This window comes from Teleopsis dalmanni, chromosome 2, assembly GCF_002237135.1.
Source record: "Teleopsis dalmanni isolate 2A chromosome 2, ASM223713v2, whole genome shotgun sequence".
Lineage (NCBI taxonomy): Eukaryota > Metazoa > Arthropoda > Insecta > Diptera > Diopsidae > Teleopsis > Teleopsis dalmanni.
Genome location: NC_051847.1, coordinates 52487012 through 52509131, shown reverse-complemented (window position 1 = coordinate 52509131; position 22120 = coordinate 52487012). Strand labels below are relative to the sequence as shown.

Genomic DNA, 22120 nt, shown 5'->3' with positions numbered 1-22120 from the left:
TTCGTATTTGCAGAATACTCACTTAATTCGAAGTGTAGACAAAAATATTCACAATCTTAGTGATTTCAAATTAGAAATAATTTGTTGTTAATGAATGTACTTAAAATCTTGCAAAAAATCGATTACCTATATCTATTACAGAAGAGAGATTAACTCATTTGGAATGCTATATAACGACGAGATAGAAAAAATTTCTATGTGAGGTTGTTTTTGCCTGTCAACTAATAAAGCAACGAAACGAGCTTTTGTCAGAAAGCTTGTCTTAATACGTTATATAAATAACTATCCCACAAATTAATTACACATATATAAGGAACCTGAGCATAGCCAATGTGTCCTATGGGCGTACTCAAAGAAAGAATAAGAGTCAGAGCCTTTTTCCTAAAAGTGTATCCAAAGTAATAATGATCGTAAACCGGGACGATCATTATCACCTCCTTCATACAACTGAACATGGGCGAATATATGGGTGAGTTTAGACTGTCCAGCAAAACACATAAAAAGAAAATTCTGTTTTTAATATATCTTCCGTTAATCTCAAAGAAAATGCTATTATTCAATTGTTCGTTAGAGTCCTCTAGGTCCATATTCTACTTAGGTTTATCTAAGGGTAAATCTAGAAATGCAATTATTTAATAAAACTATTGTTCTAGTTGTGTTTATAATAAAAAAAAAATATTATACATACGCCTGTTTCTATCACTAATTATGTATAGGCGTCATATAATGAAGGTCATATAATGCTATCCATTTGTCAAAGAAAATCCAGAAATGCTATTATTCAATTGTTCGTTAGAGTTCTCTAGGCCCATATTCCACTAAGATTTATATAAGGGTAAATCTAAAAATGCAATTATTTAATAAAACTATTGTTCTAGTTGTGTTTATAATAAAAAAAAAATATTATACGTACGCCTGTTTCTACCGCTAATTATGTATAGGCGTCCATTTGTCATTTTAATTTATGAATACTCTCAGAAACTAAAGTTTCATTCGATTAGCTTAAGAAGTAAAAACTTTGTAGCCCATGAACGTATATATTGTAGATACATCACACAGAGGGAGAGGTTGTTAAATTTATCTTAACGTACTAAGTAAGGATATATATAGTTTATATAATTGCCAACGATTTTCTTATGCTTGCAAACATCTTGACAGACATCATAAGTACTTATACGCAAAAATATAAAGTATGTGAATTCAAAGCAGGTATTTATATGATTCTTGTGAGATAATATTGTATATTGAAACCAAAACTCTGCTTTTAGTTTAACCAATTAACTATAGTGTATTAAAATAAGGTCGTACGTAGTCTTGTTTGTCGTTCATCACTGTATTAGATACAGCTTCCAAAGCTTTGAAACCTTCGGATATGTAACATTCTACAAATATGCAGTATATGCCGAATCGAAGTAATATAAAACAGAAGACGGGAAAAAATTTGTTTTACATTATTGGATGATGGGTTTGGTGAACAAAGCATGTAGTAGGCACAGGTTCTACTGTTCCAAATACTTTTTTTAAGTTTTTGTTAAAAATAAAAAATATTAAATTTTATCCATGTTTGATTTATTTTTTTGGTTTTTTTTTTTGTTTTCTTTTCTTATGTATATAATATTCGTTCAGTTTTAATAACAAAATAATTACAAAATAAATAATTTCACTTATTCGATAAAACAAAACATGGACAATTATTAAAAACCTTTATAATTTTGATTCTCATATGGAAACTTCTCATCAATATAAACATAATCACCAATTCCAATTTCGAAGTAAATCTAAAATATTCATATATAATACGTTTTAGATATATTTAGACATATTTTTCTTACCCTTTCTATTGAGTGTTTTTTATAATTTTTTCCTTACATATACCTTGCTACTTGATAGATTTAACTGAGGTGTGATTTATATCATTTTAACAATATGCTGCTGGTAAATTCGTCTAAATGAAAAAGAATATTTATATATTATATTTAAATATTTAGTAAATAAAGAGTATTTACATAGTTTGCTGTAAATGGCGAATCTCATCTTCCATAGAAGCCAGTTTTTCCTCCATCCTAACCCGTAACATTTGACTACGTTCGTTATTGTTAACCAATAATCTAATCATATGCTCGTAACGAACCACATCTACTTGCTTGTGATTTAAAGTTTTGAAAAGACTCTTGTATTCTTCATCTCTTTCAACTAATTTTTTATTTAACTGCAATTTTTGGACAGATTTTATTTTTATATACGAGCAAGTATGTTTTTATGAAACATGCTTTCTTACCTTACAAATTTTTGTATTCTGTTCTCCAAGAGATGCTACTAATTTGCAATCTGCACCAGTACTGTTTTGTGATGTGAAGTCATAATCGCCTTGACTTTCAACCATTGGTTCACCTTTGTAAATTGCATTAATTTTATTGCGAAGAGTTTCGATTTCAATTTTCTTTTTCTTTTCAGCTTCTCTTAATGACATTAACTTTAAAATAATATATTTTATTATTATTATTTTTGATTTAACATTTTAATCACATTTCAAGATATTACTATGATAAAGCAAAAGAAACTAGGTTGTTTTTTTTATATTTAAGTTAAAAAAAATTGATTTTATATACATATATTATTACTATTGCAAACTTCAAGATATTCATCTTTGTTGTTATTACCCATGGTTGGAATATACTCTCTATAAATATATACTGAAAAACATGTATATATATTTATATAATTTAATTTATATAATCATCTTTGATGTTATTATCCCATTTTTGCAATATGCTCTCTATAAATATATATTTAAAAGCATATAGAAAACAAACTGGTTTTCTTAGCAATAGTTCATGTATAGACGAAATTAACACCTTACAAAATCTTATCAACTAATCCGTTGAAATCCTACCAATATACGTACTTCAATCGATGATTCTATCTATAAATCCTAACCGAAACTACAAAAACGAAATTACGGGCAAATTTAACAAGAAATCCTCGAAAAATATTACTTATTTTCCATCTTCATCTTTATTTGGCTTGGCACAATTAGCAAATATGTTAATAATCAGATGTCAGCAAAAAAGAGAGTGGTATCAATACCAACCTAGCATATGTCAATATTAACACAAAGCAGCGTCGAGGATGCTATTGCTATTATCAATATAGAGGCAGGGTTTGCATTAAGTTGTTAATTATTTACAGTATATATTCTCCCTTATATTATATTTAAATATACATATAAAATTCCTATATATAATAATCCGAGTAAATTCTATATATTTGTTAAAAAAAACTTACCTCCTCGTAGTCGTCTGATCTCATAGGTAAAGCATGTTGAGCAATATTCGTTTGATAATCTAAAGCATCAGTTAGTTCTCTACGAAAAGAATTTAGGTATAAATATTTAAAAAAAATATTATCATATTAATCATTTACCTTATTTTATTCTCAGCATTCAGAAGCATTTTCTTCGAATCTTTGAATTCCTAAAATTGTAAAATAAATATTATAGATTTATGCTTGTTTATGTTAGTTGCAGATTTCAAAAGCTCTACGTTTACCTCTTGAATACAAGACATATCAATACATATAGCCTTCTTTTCTTGTTTTAAAGTCTCACATTTGGCTTTTTGTGCCTCTAATTCTAACATGTAGAACTTTAAACGGTCTTCATTTGGATCAGCATCAGTCATTTGTTGAGACTTTAATTGATCTTGCAATGCTGTCAAATCAGATTTCGACTTCTTTTCAGTTGCTTTTAATTTCTTTTTACATTCCGACAAATCAGATTGAAGTTTTAGTTGATTTGCCTCGTATTCATTTCTCGTGTTAGTTAATTCCTCCTCAGCTTTAAGACGGGTTTCGTCCAACATTTCCTGCGTGAATTTCAATTGTGTTTGAGTTTTTTGGAGAATAGTTTCCAATTTTTCTTTCGATGTACTAAGATCAGATTGTGATTTGTGTCGACTCCTTTCCAATTCCCTTTTTGCTGCTTCTAACTCCATTTCGAATTTGTGCTGATTTTCTTCATATTTATGTTTGGAGCGCTCTAAATCATTATTAGCTTTCTTTTTAAATTCTTCCAATTTTATTTTGGCGGTGTATACATCGTCACTAACTTTACGAAATTTCTCAGCTATTTCATCTCTTTCATCAGCTAATTGTGAAAATTTTTCCTCAATATCTCTCTTTTTTTTAGTCAAAGCTTCAATTCTATAGTAAAATTAGTATTCATATACTACGTATAATCTAAAAATTATTAATATAGGCAAGGCGTAATCAAAAAGTTTCAAGAATTTTAAATTTTATTTAAAATTATTTTATATTATTATTATATTATATTTAATCCTTTCGAAGTCTCCTTCAAAGGCTACTCATTGATAATCTGCCACAATTGAAAAATATTATTAAGAAGTTTCTTTAGGTAATGTTTTGACCTCGCTTTGTAATTTTGCCCTTATTACATCTATTGTTAATAATACATTGTCATTTTGGTACCTTCTCAGGTTTGGAAAATTAATAAAAATTTCAAGGTACCATATCTGAATAGTGTGATTGCTTCATTGCAGTGATATTATGTTGCATCATAACTTATGGGATTAGCAAAGAAAAAATCAGTAGTTACGAAAAGGGATATCACTTAATTTAATTCGTAACACAAAATTTTATAAAAAATCTCTAATACTGTATTTTATTACATTAAATCCCCAAACATACTAATAACGTATTCCTCTTTCAATTGGTAAGCACAAATTAAGTATTGCAGCTGCTGCATACCATAGTTACCTCGTAAGTTACTTTGCAATGTAACTAAAACATAAGCAAAGAAACATAAACATTCAATAAACAATATACACCATATACAATATCAAAATTCTTGTTACTTTTTGATCACGTCTCATAATCATTTCAGTTGAAAATACTTCATATCGATGAATTTATTTCATTGGGTGAGAATAACAATATAAGCAAATAGAAATATATCACAAAATTATAAAAATATTATTTAGTAAAATATATTCCTGACAATATTACATACTTTTCTTTATAGGTTTTAATTTCTGATATATATTTCGATTCCATCGGATCACTTGCTTCGCTATATTCTTTAATTTTTAATTTCAAGTCTTCATTTTCAATTTCAATTTTTTCGATACAAGAAGTTATCTTTAAAAATAAAGTTAAAATTTTTTGGGTTAAAATATATATGCGAACATAAAAGTCAATTACGACTTTGGGTCAGTTGACTAATGAACGCTGACTCTGAGCTTCAAATTTGGCAGAACACAAGTTCAATCCCTAGTACTTGCAGTCACAAAAAATTTTTTACGAATAATTAAAGACAAGTATTATTTCTAAGACCACTGATGATGGGTATAGAGCAATACTCAAAACAGCTGTATGGTCATCCAAAAATGCAATTAATTAAAAATAATATAAAAGAATTTTTGTTGTTCTAGTTCACTACTTTTCGAAAAACTATTTCAAGAAAAAACTTTTAACATTTTTTTCCTATTAACATGGACCACGGTTTGAGAATATTCATCTTCGAGTAGTTTTATATAGTCATATTTCAGTATCTTCTTATTTTAAATATATATTTAATTGAATATTTTTCAAATAGATTAAATAATCGAAATTGTTTTTATTTTAACACTAATGGTAACTGTTAATATAAACAATTTTTTTTTTATATTATGCATTAAAAATTTCTTTTATTTCTGATTTGGATTTGTCATATAATTTTACTTAAAAACCAAAATATTTGTAAAATACATTATTAAAAAAATGAATAATTTAAATAGCATTATTTTTAAAAATAGCTTTAAAATATTAATTTATTGTACTCCTCACATAAAATATGTTATATACGCATGAGATCCTCATTACCATAAATAAAATTTAATTAATTCTGGATTAGGATTTATAATTAAATTTTAGCTAAAAATTGAAATATTCAGGATGGCATTATTTTAAAAAGAAAGTTTCTTAATCAATTGCCTCACACTAATCAGCTAATCGGAGCTAATGAGGTTTGAAGGTATTCCCTTCGTAAAAGGGTGACCTATACCAGTAGTCCATGGGTAACATCAAATATTAATTAAAAATTGTGTTATAAGGACTTACAGTTTCACAAAGTTGGTGTTTTGTTAATAAGGACCGTTTTAAGCATGGACAATTGTATGTGGTCATATGTAGAGTTAAATTGTTAATATGTATGCTTGGAAATTAATAAAAATTAAAACTATATCAAACTAAATAAAATATTAATTAAAGAAACATTATTTTCATATGATCGAATATTGAACAAGGGCAAGTCAAGTATGTATTAATACCTCAAATATTTTATCAGATTTTTCATCCAATTCAGCTTCAAGACTTTCGAGCTCTTCCTTTTGTTTGTCTACAATCACTTCAAGCTCATTTATTTTTGCCTCCTGTGAACTTTTCACCTTCTTGAGTTCATTTTCAGTAGCTTCCAAATTCCTTTTTGTATCCTATAAATATATCACTTATAAATGTCAAATATTTTCTAATTCAATTGTAATTATTAACCCTAATTTCTTTCTGTAACCTCTCATTAATGGATACATAATCGACAGCTTTTTTATCAAGGTATTTTTGAAAATGTTCAAACAATTTTTCAATGCGTTCATCCTGAAGAAAATATTTTCAAAAATTATATTAAGCATATTAGTTAACTATGTATTAAATAATAATTTATTTATTTATAATTTTTTTATAAAATCAATAATATTTTTTATTTATAACATATTTTTATTACAACCTATAGCGTTTTTAAAGGAAATATAAATTTTATTGCATTTATAGCCTAATAAATAAATACCTGTTTGTCTTCCAAAGCATTGTATGCATCCTCCAAAATAATTTCTCGATCATCACTGCTTTTATTTCGAACACTTTTTAAAACATCAATAAGATACATTAAACATGCATTAGATGTTTCCTTCATTTTTTGCTTTATGTCGTTTATAGATTCCACGGCTTTCATAAAAAAAAATTACTAATAAATTTCACATTAATATAATATATATGGCACGATTCCCACTTCCCAGACATCAACTTTTGCGAGGGTAAAAAAAATAAAAGTTCAAGATCGCTAAAAGTAAGTTAGGTAAATCGGTATATAGTGCAGTGTAGTGGAAAAAGTTGTAAAGTTCTTCACAATTGCTAACTCTATTGTAATTCGTTGAGGAGCGCACGGAAAATCGGAAACGAACCATAGATATAGTAGATATAAATATCATACTCACGAAGTTTTGGCATATTTATTAAATCACTTGGCGAGACGATCAATCGACCCTCGTCATTTTTAACCATTGTAACAAATTTGTAATCCGCCTTGAGTTTATCTGGTGAAACTTTTTTCAATGTTGAGAATTTTTGCATAAACTCAGACTGCAATGATTCCAATTTTTTCTGCAAAACTTCGAATACGGTTAATTTATTTTTCTCCAGCACACGTTCACGTGCAGTTAGTCCTACAATTTCACTGTCACCTACGGTTATACATCCATTCTTGTTTGTTGTTAACAACGAATTCGAAAATTGGCTTTTTAGTGAAGTTGAATCATCTACTTTATTGTCTAATGTAAAATTATGAATTTTTTTTATTATATCAATAAAAAGTTTAAAATTTATGATTAATTTTTTATATATTAATAGTATTTATTTGAGTATATATATAAAAACAAAGATTTATCCATTTTGTGACTCTATATAATATTAAAAGATTCGAGTACTTCACGCAACGTATTATAGTACTGGACTTAATACAGGTGCATAATGGATGTTTGTCTTTCAGATGTTATGTGGTTGAGGATTGTCTGAATAAATAATAATTTTTACATAACCTCAAAACAATTAACCAGTGTGAACTCGATTCGCAATTGACATCAGCAAAATAAAAAATTAGGTACGTGTCCTATAAATTTCTTCAAACAATAAATTCAATTAAGAACAATAAGGAACTTATGGAACTTTTATATTAAAATAACATATTTTTCACATCTTCCTTTAATTAACGCCAAAAACTGTTTTCATGAAAGTATGAGGCTATAACACCTCTAGACCAAATGCTACATTGTTCAGTGTAGATTTGTGACTGCAATGTTGTTTCAATAGTTACTTGTGAATTTTCAATGCCTCAGATATGACAATTTGGTTTGATGGTATATCTTGGAATTGAATAACGCGTTTCATCAATGAAGAAAATGAGATGTGAAATGTAAAGGGAAACACCATTTTTATAATAATTTTTTACAATTTTAAAACATCATCAGTTGATAAATGATTCATATTGTAAAATACTTTACTTTAAATTATACATACTTTAAATTAAGTATACGATGTCTGGAATTTCTGTTTCAAATATATCACTGAAACAGTGGTACCAAATATAAATCACAAAATGGATGCTACGTTAAAATTCAGTAAAATGCACCAGCCCATGAAAGTATGCAATGTTTTATTGATAAATTTCTTCAAAAAAATAATGAATGAGCAACATTTTTGAAAAAAAGAGAAAAGATATGAATCTAAGATCTTTATAGATTATTTAATGATCTTATATATTACGATTCTTATAAGCGAAAAATATTCGTAAAACTAGCAGATTAAATTTTGAAAGAATTTTTTCTCTTAATAGATGTAATCACAAGATCTTTACAGATAATTATAAAATTAGATACTAAATCGCTACAAATCGCTTATTAGATACAGATTCTTGTTAGTCCCTTTAAGAATATAAAAAATATACTATTATTCTGTCAAACGTAACTAAATAGTTATTAGGAAAAGTAAAACAAAAGAGTAGGTATCATTTTGAAATTAATGCAACTTACCAGTTTTTTGCGGTACTACTGTTCCAATCAAACCTTTAGCCGATGGTAACATTCTAGCAGAATTTTTGATAGGCCGTTGATATTTTGGAAGCTTTGTTTCAGGCTTTTTTACATTACGCGGCTTGGATAAAATAGGTATATTACTTGTAGCAGCAGCTTTTTTAGTAGCTCTGCCAGTAAATAGATTCTTTTTCTGTTGCATCGGCGTTGTCTAAAACAGTCACAAAAGAAAAATTTATATATTTTGTAAATAAATATGTCATTAATTCGTACCTCTGTAATCTTTGCAGTGACGCTTAATTGAGGTTTTTTTGGCCACTAAATAAAAAAAACAATACAGAGATGTTAATAACTTAAAAAATGTTACCTTTGGTTTGGAAACAGTCCTAGGACTATCTAATGTATCGAATGCAGTAAGTGTTCGAGATGAGGCTAAATTTTGCGTACTTGATGATTTTGTTTGATCTGAAGTTTCGAAAATTGAATTGGGAGTTTGCTGATCAGTTCCTAATTAAAACCAAAAAATTATTTATATGTAGAGTAAATTCACATATACTTATTTACCAGTAGACTGGTCTTTTTCTACAGATGAGGAAGTATCCATTTCGTGTAATTTTGAAGCTAAATTTAAAAACAAATTATATTTTCTTATATATATAACTAATATAAATACTTGTAAAACTAAAAGATTTAAAAAATATTGATTGTTGTTATATTTCAATTACAGTAGCTGGCTAAGATCAAAAAATAGATTTATTGCATAATGAAGATTTCGAAAGAAAACCGATAAAACCGATAAAAAATGGGGCACACCAACTTTAATTTTGTTTTTTATCATTCTATCTTTGTACTTCAGAGTTTATGGATTCTAAGAAGACTATTTACTTTCTTTAAATAGTTTTAGTTTTGCATATAATATTACTCTTATTAGATAGTGTTGAATTTATGTTTCTCGATAATTTCGGTAAGCTTAAGACCCAACCTGCTGTTGTTTTCCTGCTGTTCTCTACACTGAAACCTTAATAAAAGATAAACTGAGTTTTTTATTCTGATAATCTTTTATTGTCTAATTTTCTGTTAGGCATCAGAAACATAACAATGACTGTTGACAATTTCTACCCACTTTAATAAGATATAGCCTTTATATCTATTAGTCTTTATGACTTTCTAACTGGTACTGGTCACCTATTAATCTTCATGCTGCAGTGATATTTGACAGATCGAGTGTTGCACCCGAAACTTATTTTTGGGTTCTATTCTCCAATTACTCTACAATAGGTCTTTCACATTAAAAATTTTTTCACCAATGTCTTATGTTAATCCCAACCTAGCCGGTATTTCTTAACACTAAATCAAGGCTCCATTTTCTTTTTTCACTTACATGTGGCCTAATTTTCCTAAAAGATTATGCCATAAGTAAACATAGAATTTCTTTCAGTCTACTACTGTTCTGTATTAGTCCTATTGTTGCCAATATTTCTAAAAGGTTGTCATTCATGGTCTTTATTTACTTTTCTTATCTACATTAAACTTAATTTTCCTAAAATGTGATTCCATAAATAATCTTAAGATATACTTAACTTTATAGCTATATGTTAAATGTCTTCTATTTATTCTATCGGCAATAAAGATTTAATAACTATTTCCTAATTTATTGTAATATTTTAATAAAAAAAATTAAATTCCGGTGTTCGCTTTTATTTGCTACCATTAACATTACGTGAGAACCTTCACTATTTTCTCACTTGTAGTTTGTCTGTGCATTTAATGACAACTCATTTTTCGAGTTTGTTGACATATTTAAATATTTTGAGCTGATGTATAATCAAATCTTCAACACCTATGTCAAATACTTCATTCAAATCTCAATAGTATACCCAGAACCCTAGGTAAAATTTGTGTATTGGTGAAAAATTTGCTGTAGGTAACTCATTCACCTATTTTTTTCCATTTGAGGAATAACATCTGGGCTCTTAAAAGAAAAGTCATTCATATCTTAATTATAATAATTATAACCACAGTTCCGTTAGCGAACATTATCCTAACTTCTTTATCTGTAACTTCTATTAGCATTAGGCATTTTACCCGATAGCATTATTTTCCTCTCGAAATATCTTAAATTCTGTAATAACCCCCTGACTTATATACATACATATCTTAAAGATTGGATTTGTCTAATATTTAATCTTGAAATATAAATACTTTTTATTTCTATTAGCAGGAATCTTAACAGTTATCATTAAAGAAATATTAAAGTATAATTAAAAAAATAATAATTTAATTTGCTTTATATTATATTTTTCAAATAAATCTTACACTCTACTTTTTGTTATAAAACGCACAAATAACTCTATAAACATATTGGATGAAATTACAAAAATAAATATTTTACATGTAAAGCGCGTTTTATATTTTCGTTTTTAAAAATAAAATATTAGGCACGCCGTGTGAATTATATTTTGTTTTCAAAAATAAAAGTTATTTCTGATTTTTATATTTTTAAGTCAAAAATAACAGTTATTTGTGCGTTTTAAAATAAAAAGCAGAGTGTAAGAGTAATTTGTGCGTGGCACATGATAATTATTTTTGAAAAATATAATATAAAGCAAAATTAATTATATTTTGAGTTTTATTTTAAAATTAAGGATGAGACTTTTTAGAATGATAACTATATACTTAAATAGGAGTTTAGATAATTTTTTATTGGTGCTTTTTTTGTAAAATTTTTTGATAAAACTGTTATTTATGCCTGCATATTAGTACAATTAGTTCATAAAATACTATAAATATTAATAAATAAAAAATGTTTTTTAACATCTGTAAAGTATTTATGCTCTGAGTGCACTGCACTTATTCCATTTTGTTTCAATTTTTTACTTTCAATCATTATCTTTTCATACAAAAATCGCACACCGTTTCAAATGCATTTCAGTTGTGAGTTAATCGACAAACGTTGCGGATAGTGTGCGGAATTAGAAATTAAATAATCAAATAGTTTCGAATGCACTAAATAAATAGATTAATTGTTTCAGGAAGAACTTGAAACTAATATATAGTTTCAATCAATTTCAAATAGTTTTTATCTCATTAATAGTAGCGTCATCGAAAAGTACTTCTAGAAAGGAAAATTCTATCAGAAGCCTTAAAAGTGAGTTACTTTCACTACGTGATATATAGCGGATAAAGTGAAAGCATATACCTAGAGAAATTTATATGTACGAGTAATAATATAAGTGATATTATATAAATTCTGTGAATTAATTTAAAATCCCTTCAATTCAATTCAATTTCTCTATTCTATAAATAGGTGATTGCAGTTAATTTATTGATTATGTGCTTATATAGTAGTGTTATATTATTGCTTAACTACAAAGTAACCCCCAACAACTTGTGAATTAATTTTAAATTGTAGTGTAAAATTTAAAAGATGAGTTCAAAGTGTTGGCTGCGTACTTTGCCAGATAAGAGACCGACGATTCAATTAAAATAATAAAATTGCGTGTTTTCAATTAAATTGTTAGTGCATAGTTTCCTTATTTAAATAAATATATGAATATTAACAACAATGACAAACACAATACAAATTTGTTGCAATATTAAATACAAAAACAAAGGCTTATAACGAAAACCATAGTATATATAATACTTATAATTATAATTATATATATATATATATTTAAAAAAACAAATAAATAGAACTGTATGCTGTAAGAGGTATAAGAAACATAATTACATGTGAATTATTTTATATATAAACTATGTAATGTATATTTACAACGAATACATGAAAACTAAACAACTCAAATTATTGAGAAACTTTAATTACAACTAATTTAAACCGGATCTTAAATTCCGTTTTCTTTAGAATCGGCTCAATAATATAGGGGAACAATTTTTTTAAATATAACATATACCTTTACCTATTAGATTAGATTAGATTAGATTAGATTAGGTTAGGCTGGAGTGGTGGCTTTGGCCTACTTGGGCACAAGTAAGGGCCCGTTATGATACTATGGATTAGTGTTGTTCATACGCAGACCAAAAGGAATCTTAAAAGACCCGCAGTGATCAGCGTACAAACAACCCTGAAAGATTCCCTCATTCAAGTGAAAGTGAATTTTGCAGGATGATCAATCTGTCTTGTTGATTAAAAAAATTATCCCAAAGATTTTAAATCTTTTTCTAGACAATGATGCACACAAATAGACACATTAGGTGGTGTGAATTTTCTCCTCATTCACAGAATCACTGCCCCGTCAAAAATCATTGTGGGGTAAACTCAATCTTTTAAATCTTTTTCTAGACAACGATGCTCACAAATAGACACATTAGGCGGTGTGAATTTTCTCCTCATTCACAGAGTCACTGCCTCGTCAAAAGTCATTGTGTGGTAAACTCAATCTCATAGCATGTTTTCTTAGTACGCAGTGATCTGTAAGTACTGATACTATAGTGCTGAACAGGTTACGCTTTTGATCAGATCGATCTTACGATCCGACAGAACTTTGTTGAAATATACTCAGATATTTAAGTTCAATTGCCAGCTTTTCCGTGTCAAATGGGATATTAAATCTTTATTTATTCAATTCATGATATGCATCATTATCCTTTTCCGTCTTTACTTGTAAGAGTTTGCTGTGCGTTTTACATTGTGTATTTACATATAATTCTAATATTTGTTTCTCATTGTATTCAATGATGGTATTTCATGTTGTGCCTTATCCTGAACATCAGTTCTCTACTTTAGAAATATTTCTTTAAGAAACACATACATAGTTTTGAAAAAAGAAGAAGAAAAATATACAACTAAACACTTTCTTTGGAGGTCTTCAAACTAATGAGCCTAGAGTACTTACTTTACTTTATCAACCGTGCGGGTTGGATTTAAATCTTAAATACTCATGAATATAAACTCATATAGCATTTATGAGCTAATTGGATAGAAGAGGCAACTCTCTCACCATTGAAACAAATTAACCTATTAGTTTGGAAGTTTCTTAAATTACTTGTCACATAATCAAGGAACGTATTAAACTATTGGTGTAATATGAATTTATATAATAATTCTTAAGTGAAAATATGAGACAAAACTAAATGGTTTAAAAATCAAAGTAATGCTTATTATTTTATCAGTTTTGATTTGATAGAACAACTTTCGGTAAATAAGCGAAATATTATATTAAAAAACCTATATAATAAATTTTGTAATAACTGAATAAAATGCTTGTATATATGTGTTGAATCAGAAAGATATACTCTGAAAGAAAAAAATCAGTGTTCATGACTTTATAAAACATATTTTCTTAAAAATTTCAAATGATTTTTGAACAGATTACTAATATATGACTTTTATATATTATTATTATTATTATTATTAAAAAGAAGGGATTGTGCACTGCGACCTAAAAGATTTATTGTGCCCCTTACTCGGGTTAGAGTGTTTCTCCAAGTCCGATTTCTTTAATGAAAGACAGTAAAGAACCTATCTTAATGATCCATGAAATACCCTTCTAGTTGTTGCTTCCGCTTGTGCATCAGTGCCGGACACTCCCCAAGCACATGTCATGCAGTTTCTATTTCTTCTCTACAGTGTCTGCAGTGTGAGCTGGATTGAATTTTTAACTTCGATAGGTGATTATTCAATCTACAGTGACCAGTCAATAATCCCGTAATAATTCCTAGGTTGTTTTTTGATTGTGCTATGCAATCTTTGAAACATTTTAGATTGTAAGTCCCTAACAGCATTGTAGATTGTGAGAGTCCTGGTAACCTTTCCCAACAGAGTTCTCTTTCTTTTCCCTCTGCATCATTCGTAAAAATAGATAGAGTTCCTTTGCCTAGACCACAGAATGGTTCTGGGCCTATCATTTTTAAAGCTGCGCCTATTCTTGCAAGTTTGTCTGCCGTTACATTGCCTTGAATACCAGCATGTCCCGGAATCCATATTAGTTGCACTTGATTGTTCCAGCGAAGACTTTTATATATAAATAAAACTAGCACGATAAATTTAAAGAGTTTAAAATAATAGAAAACATGTCATTAAATTTGCGAAATGTTAAAACCAATAGTAATATTGAAGACGCGATACCGATTTCTTGGGTACGCTATTTGATAACGAATTTCATCTCTTCTACAACATACAGATTATATAGGTTAGTTTTCGAGTTAATTTGTTACTACCAGTTATTTTTATAATCAATGTAAATATTGCATTCAGTGGCGCAGACTTACTTCAACTTCGATAGCTTGAGAATTAAGCTATATCTAGCACAAAGAATATTACGAAAAACTGCTCAAAATAACTAACTCTATGTATGTACTTCTATGTATATATTTCATTCGATGTTACTGGTTCCTTCTTACTTTTGTTATGTGTCTTTTAGTTCTGAATTTGTATCGTGTGATAAGTTAGAGACTTACCAGAATCAAAAATATTTACATGTATATAAAATTAAAATTTATTGACCGAAGTGTAAGCTGTCAGTGCTGCACCTCTGCAGATGTAAAGCATTGTATTGTGCTTTTAAATAATATGAAATAGTTTATATTAAATTAATTAAATAGTATTAATTAAATAGTTTTTTACATCCTTTTTTAATACTTTTCAATATTTATAACTATATATATATTTTACCTTTAGAAGATTTCCTCTTCAAACTCTTTTGTTCATCACTGCCGGTACCACTTCGCAGTGTTGATGAACTCATATTGATTTATCAAAAATAAATAAATGACAAAACACTTCCAAAAATTTTAAAATTATTCAAAACTTAGTCTTGAATTCTTAATATTACTTTTATTAACGATAAATTTAAAACAAGTTAAACATTAAAAGCGTAATAATTCACCTTCTAAAAAATATATTAGAATGAAATAAAAATTATGAATTTGATTTCTTCAAATTATTTTAAGTATTTTAGTTAACTTGATTAAATTCAAGAAACTTTCTCTTCAAAAATTTCAAAGTACACTATACACATTTTATTTTTTGATATAGATAGATATAACAAATGAATTCTCCAAAAAGTTTAGAATGCTCTATATGCTACATATTCAATATATTCAGGGCCATATAATTAACTAGTAGTAGTAAATATAATACAAAAGTAACAAGAAAAATGTTAAGTAGTCTTTTATCAGTCTATATTTATACGTATATCCTTTTTTTAACATTTATACACACAATTCTTTGAAGGTACACTTTATCAATAACCTGAAGTACAGTTACTTCTTGAAAGCATGAAAAAGGAAAACAATTTTTATGAAAAAAAAACATAAATAATTTCTAATCGTATTCTTAATCGTACTCTGAGGTCTCATAACATGTAATTCATGTGGATGTACCATGACAATTTGTAATTAAACTTTCTATTATTAAGTCACAGATACATCTTCAAAATAAGTTATTTTAAATAATATCAATAGAATCAGCACTAATGCGCGTAACATTGGTCTTGAGATTAATATGTCAAAAACAAAGGTAATGTGCAGCGGATACGGTCTATCTACAGGTGCAGTTATAACTGCAAATGACGAGAGAATCAAGTATGTCGAATCCGTAACTTACTTGAGTAGCATAAATGTAATGTATACGAAGCCTTCGCTTCTCGCACTCCTAAAGCGAGGCACCCCCTTCCTAAACTGAACCCTGTATGGAAATCAAGTCAATTTAACATCTGTTCACATTTTTAACTCTAATGTCAAGTCCGTCCTTTTCTATGGCTGTGAAACATGAAAACATAATTATTACAATTCCGGCTCCAAGTTTATGCAAACCGATAAGAAGTATTTTGCGAATCTGATGGCCCTATCGTATTTTAAATATCGACCTCTAGACATACACGAAACAAAAACCTGTTACACAAGAGAGAAGGCAGAGTAAGTAGAACTAGATTTGACATGCAAATACCCAAGAGCCCCTATGATCTGGAGACAAACAGTCAAAAAAGAGCTTCGTGCTCTTGGAATTAATTACTCTTGGAATGATATCACCATAAATATTCAAGATAAGATCGAAAGATCGAAACTAATAGATGTGTTTAATGTAAATAAAAAAGTACGAAACCCGGCTCTTAACATTTATGAACACATTTTCAACATGAAAACAAAAATTCAATCAAACAATAAAATACTAGCATAAGTGAATTACTGTAAATGAATAAATTCTGATAGTTTATAATCAGACCTTTTGCATTGACATATACACATCACTTTATATATTTACAGTTTCACGACTGGATTACAATCAAAAGATTCATTTAAACATGAATTGGTTGTTGCTTCTTATTTCTATATCGGCAACTCTTAGTATAGCATTGGCCTGTAATCGTATACCACAGGGTACAACAGCAGCTAAATCACCTGTTGATGAAAATTATGTTGTTTCATTAGGAGGAAATCCAGACACATATATACCAGGACAAAAATATAATGGTAAGTAGATAATTTTGGCATACTAACTGTGACATTGGTTATATTTTACCATAATTATATCTTTTACAGTTTCACTTATATCATATAATGGACTAACATTTATCAGCTTCATGTTGGGTTTAGAAAACGAAAATGGCGAAACTGAAACTATGGATAATAAAGGTTCGTTTGAAATAATCGATTTTGCTGAAACGCGATTTAGTCCTCGTTGTGCTAATTTGGTTGAAAATACCAATACAAATGTTAAAACTCGTATCGATGTTATCTGGACGGCACCCACTGGTAGTGATAATGGTTGTATACTATTACGTGCAACGGTCACACAGCATCGTGATGTTTGGTTCATGGATGATGGATTTCTTACTAAGCGCATATGTGAAGAAGAGGTCGATGATATTGATAGTCAACCAAGCATTGTTCACCCATGTTGTGCCTGTGATGAGGCGAAATATGAAGTATATAATTAGTTATTTATTTGGTATACATATATGTGAATTTAAGGAATATTTATATTAGCTAACCTTTGAAGGTAAATGGTCTAGACATACACATCCAAAAGATTTTCCAGCAAATAGTTGGCGTACACGTTTCAGTGATATAATTGGTGCATCACATACGATTGATTATAGATTTTGGCAATATGGTGACTTAGCCAGTGAGGGTTTGAGAGAAGTTGCAGAGCATGGTTCAACCAGAACATTAGAAAGTGAACTTAAAGATCAAGTAGGCAAAAATCTTAGTAAATTTGTATTTTAATTTACCGCTGATATATTGTAGAGTGATCAGATACGTACAATTATCAAAGCTCGTGGAATAGCATATCCAAACGTAACTGGTAAAACTTTTGCTGTCTTTCGTGTAGACTCTAAACATCATCTGATATCCTTGGTTTCAATGATTGACCCGTCTCCAGATTGGATTGTAGGCGTTTCTGGATTGGAACTTTGTTTACCTAATTGTTCATGGGTAGAAAATAAAATTCATAACCTTTATCCCTGGGATGCAGGCACTGATAGTGGACCTTCGTATATGGTGAGCTTTCATTCTAAATAATATCATTTGTGCATATATAAGTTTTCTTAATCGTAGAAATGTTTGAAATAATGAAATTTCCTAATATTTTCCTAATAGTTATAGTCATTTGAATGCAGATATAATCGTAGTTGTTCTATATTGTTACCTTGCATCAATAGTACCGCAATTTAAAATTTATGACTAATATTGGATTCACACGAGAGTTTTGTTTGTAATTTTAGCTGTCAATTGTTATTGCTTTCAATGCAAAATGAAAATTTTTGACTGCTAAAATTATATATATATTCTCATTCTTTTCAAAAAATAATTTGATAAAAAATAGAGACATATGTTTTATCTCAATTCCAGTTACATGAAATAATTTTATTTTACATTTAAAACAGTCTGCTGATCAGCCGCAAATACCACCTGATGTGGTTCGTCGCATTAAGTCAAATTTTCCTAATGATCCACGATCACCTTTTTATGATTCAACTGGTGCACCAATGAAACCTTTAGCGACATTACACCTTAACCGACGTAGACTGTACGAGAAAACTTGTGAAAATACTGAATGTAAGTCTATTCGTATATTATGCTTAGAAAACTTATGTACAAATTCGATAATGAAACTCTTTTAGCTGAAAACGATGTAGCTGGTTGTGCTACATATCCGTGGGGGCGCTGGGATGAGTGTACAGCTAAATGTGGGCCGGGTAAACAATATCGTACAAGAGAATTTAAAAATGGAGCTTTAGCGCGACGTTTAAAATGTCGTAACAGTTTAAGAGAAGAACAAAACTGTGTAGGTCGCAAATGTGGTAACTTTAATGAGGAGGAAGCTGCTGCCGAAGAAGTAGAAGTTGGTTATCCAAACGGTGGACCTGAAAATCCGGAGTGTGCAATATCTGAATGGAGTGATTGGTCAACTTGTTCCGCTACTTGTGGAAAAGGTGTGATAACACGTACAAGAGCGTATCTAAATCCTAAAGCAAAGAAAAAGTGTCAAGTAATTTATTTACTTCATATTTTCTAGAACAAATACAAATATAAGTAATATATATTTTTTACAGAAAGTGAGCCGTGTTAAACTACAAGATACTCAAAAATGTGAAGGCATTGACTGCGGTGGAGACATTGGAAATGGTATACCAAATATTGACGAAAATAATGAAAATACTGATGCGGAAATGCAATTTGGAGATACTGAAGCCTTTAATGAAAATATGGACAGCAATTTACGTTTTCGTAATTTTCAAAGTTATAGTCAAAAACGCGAAGATTACATACCACCGGAATGTGGTGTTACGCCATGGTCAGATTTTTCTCCTTGCATGGGTCCTTGTGGTAGTACTGGTCACAGACAGCGTGAACGTCAAATTTGGAATAATGATGAAGTTTATGGTGTTAAACGTCCTAATAATTTTCGTGGCGATCCATGTAAACATATCAAACGCATTGAAACTGTCAACTGCACAATTCCAAGTTGCGATACAATTGTTCCCAACTACTGTTTTGAAGAATTACAGGTCAGCCACTGTCGTGATAGTGATGTTGCAAATTATTGGTATTACGACCATTTAAGTGATCAATGTGCATTATTTTGGGCAGATAAATGCGATAAGAACAATAACAAATTTACATCAAAGGAGACATGTGAAGAGACTTGTCAAAAACCTAGACATAAAGCACAGTTACTTAGTAACGAATTCAAATCCGAACAGAGACGCATTGATTGTGCCGTATCTGAATGGCATGCACATGCATGCAATGCCACATGTGGTGAAGGTGTACAAATTAAGACTCGTAAGGTGCTTCGTTCTCCTAAGTATGGCGGTAAACCTTGTCCGAAACATTTGGTGCATACAGATAAATGCTATCAACACTGTGACGACATTTACTCCATTGGAAACATTTACAGTATTTCTCATGACAAAAGACGTGGTAGCAGTCAGGCTCATGCTAAAGTTACAATTGAAAAAGATGAGTGTCATTATTCCGCTTGGTCGGCCTGGACACCATGTACAGCCAGTTGTGGTGACAACTCGGTACGCCAAAAGACACGTACCCTTATGAATACTGATATGAGCTTCAAGTGTAAGGATCGCGTTCGCATAGAAAAATGTGTTATGATGCCTTGTCTGCTTAATAATAATGATGACAACGATAAATGGTAGAATGATAAAATATAACTTAGAATAGAATTAATGAATTTAGTTAATATTCTCAAATCATAATTAATAGAATTACTTAAATATGTCTTAACACAGCAATAAGTTTAATAATACTTATATGATTTATTTCTTATATTTCTATATTTCTAAATAATATTTCGGTATATAAAAATTTTATTATAAATATATATACTGGGTATATTCTCTTAACAACTAGCCAACAAACACCGTACAAAAAGCAATGTATGTGGCTTGGTCGTAGCTAGGAATCGAGCCAGGGGGTCATAAGAAACTAGTTTTGAATAAATAGGTATTTGAATAAATATTTTGTAATAATAAACGAAGAGAAAAAAACAAAAAGCAAGAATATTCCAAAGCAATAATCAATAAAGTTTCGGTCAATATCTATCTACATACATATATCTATAAGACCTGTTTTCAATTGCTTCGTGAAACTCACTGGATAATCACACGCCCGTAGCTTTGCTATCGATCACACATATAAGGGATATACATTTTTGGTATTCTTGGTTCAAAGTTGAAATCCCATTTCAGCAATCTAATGCAAATAGGATAGTAAGTATTATATGTGTGTCTTCACAATAACTTTATTAAAATTCAAATTCAGTTTTCATTACAACAAAAGTCATGTCATTCTTAATTGTAGGGTTGCCAAAACTTTCACTTTTAAGATTGAATCTAAAATGGTGGTAATTAGAGTCTAAATCAATCAATAGGGTTTCTGGTAGGGTAGACGGAACAATTGCCGCATTACGCTTTTCAGATTGAGGGGCTTGTAATTATTCTACCTGAGTTAGTGGCGCAATTTCAGATACTTTATTTGATGATTGAGCTGTAACTGAAGTCGAAACAATATTTTCGTTAGTTACTTCGACCAATATGGAGTCGCGGTACATCGTTAGATGTTGTTTCGTAAAGTCCAATGTAAGTGTGTCTGACGATGATTCATTTTCTTGATCTTCTCGATTACGAATTTGGTTGGCACGAGCACAAATGAGTTTGCCATTTTGTAAGCGAACAATGAAAATGACATTACCTATGCGTTCGATTAAACCAGCGTACCGGATATTTCTTTTTAGTGAAACTTCAGCTAGCGATATACTGTCTTCATTTTGCTTATTCAGAAATTGAAAGAAATGTCATTTGTAATTCTTATTTATAGAGTTGCCAATAGAAAAGATAACAAAATAAGAGAGAAGGTTATAGCTAGACTTCGGCTAAATTAGATTAAGTATAGGCTCAATATATCGTTGTAAGACGTTAGTTATAGTTTAAAATCAAAATAAATATGGCAAATTCAAAAGTCAATATAAATAATTCAATAATAACCAAAATATAAAATAAAGGAAAAAAAGATAAAATAATTTTGTATATATGTAAATACATAATTAGTAAGAAAAGAGGCAGTGATCTCTATTTATAGAGAAAGATAGTTTTGTAGTTTCAAATGCGTTGAACTTTCTAAAAGTAATAAGTTTAAATTGGAATTTATTCGAATACGCAATACAATGAAATTATTCGTGCCAAAACAGAGATTAAAACAGGGTTTCTTTAAATAATAAAATAAAAACTGCATGTGTAAGACATTTTTAGGATCATTAAATTGACAGATAGAGTGGTTGGTTA

The 22120-nt window shown here is 29.2% G+C and overlaps 2 protein-coding genes across 2 annotated transcripts; one reads left to right on the top strand and one right to left on the bottom strand.

The window, feature by feature from the left end:
- Positions 1 to 1883: 1883 nt before the first annotated feature.
- LOC119678008 (paramyosin) lies at positions 1884 to 15719 on the bottom strand. The gene is made up of 16 exons (XM_038089616.1): positions 15487 to 15719; positions 9417 to 9473; positions 9220 to 9359; positions 9126 to 9170; positions 8853 to 9063; positions 7263 to 7595; positions 6836 to 6993; positions 6544 to 6645; positions 6324 to 6485; positions 5027 to 5154; positions 3549 to 4200; positions 3424 to 3473; positions 3286 to 3364; positions 2279 to 2473; positions 2007 to 2209; positions 1884 to 1945 (listed from the first exon to the last, which is right to left on the bottom strand). Exons 1-16 carry the CDS (start codon positions 15557 to 15559, stop codon positions 1909 to 1911), a joined length of 2625 nt encoding a protein of 874 aa, XP_037945544.1. The 5' UTR covers positions 15560 to 15719; the 3' UTR covers positions 1884 to 1908.
- Positions 11799 to 20899, top strand: LOC119678007 (spondin-1-like). The gene is made up of 8 exons (XM_038089615.1): positions 11799 to 12000; positions 17079 to 17285; positions 17355 to 17740; positions 17802 to 18008; positions 18063 to 18317; positions 18704 to 18875; positions 18941 to 19308; positions 19373 to 20899. The coding sequence occupies exons 2-8, from the start codon at positions 17117 to 17119 to the stop codon at positions 20474 to 20476; spliced, it is 2661 nt and encodes an 886-aa protein (XP_037945543.1). The 5' UTR covers positions 11799 to 12000; positions 17079 to 17116; the 3' UTR covers positions 20477 to 20899.
- Positions 20900 to 22120: the final 1221 nt, after the last annotated feature.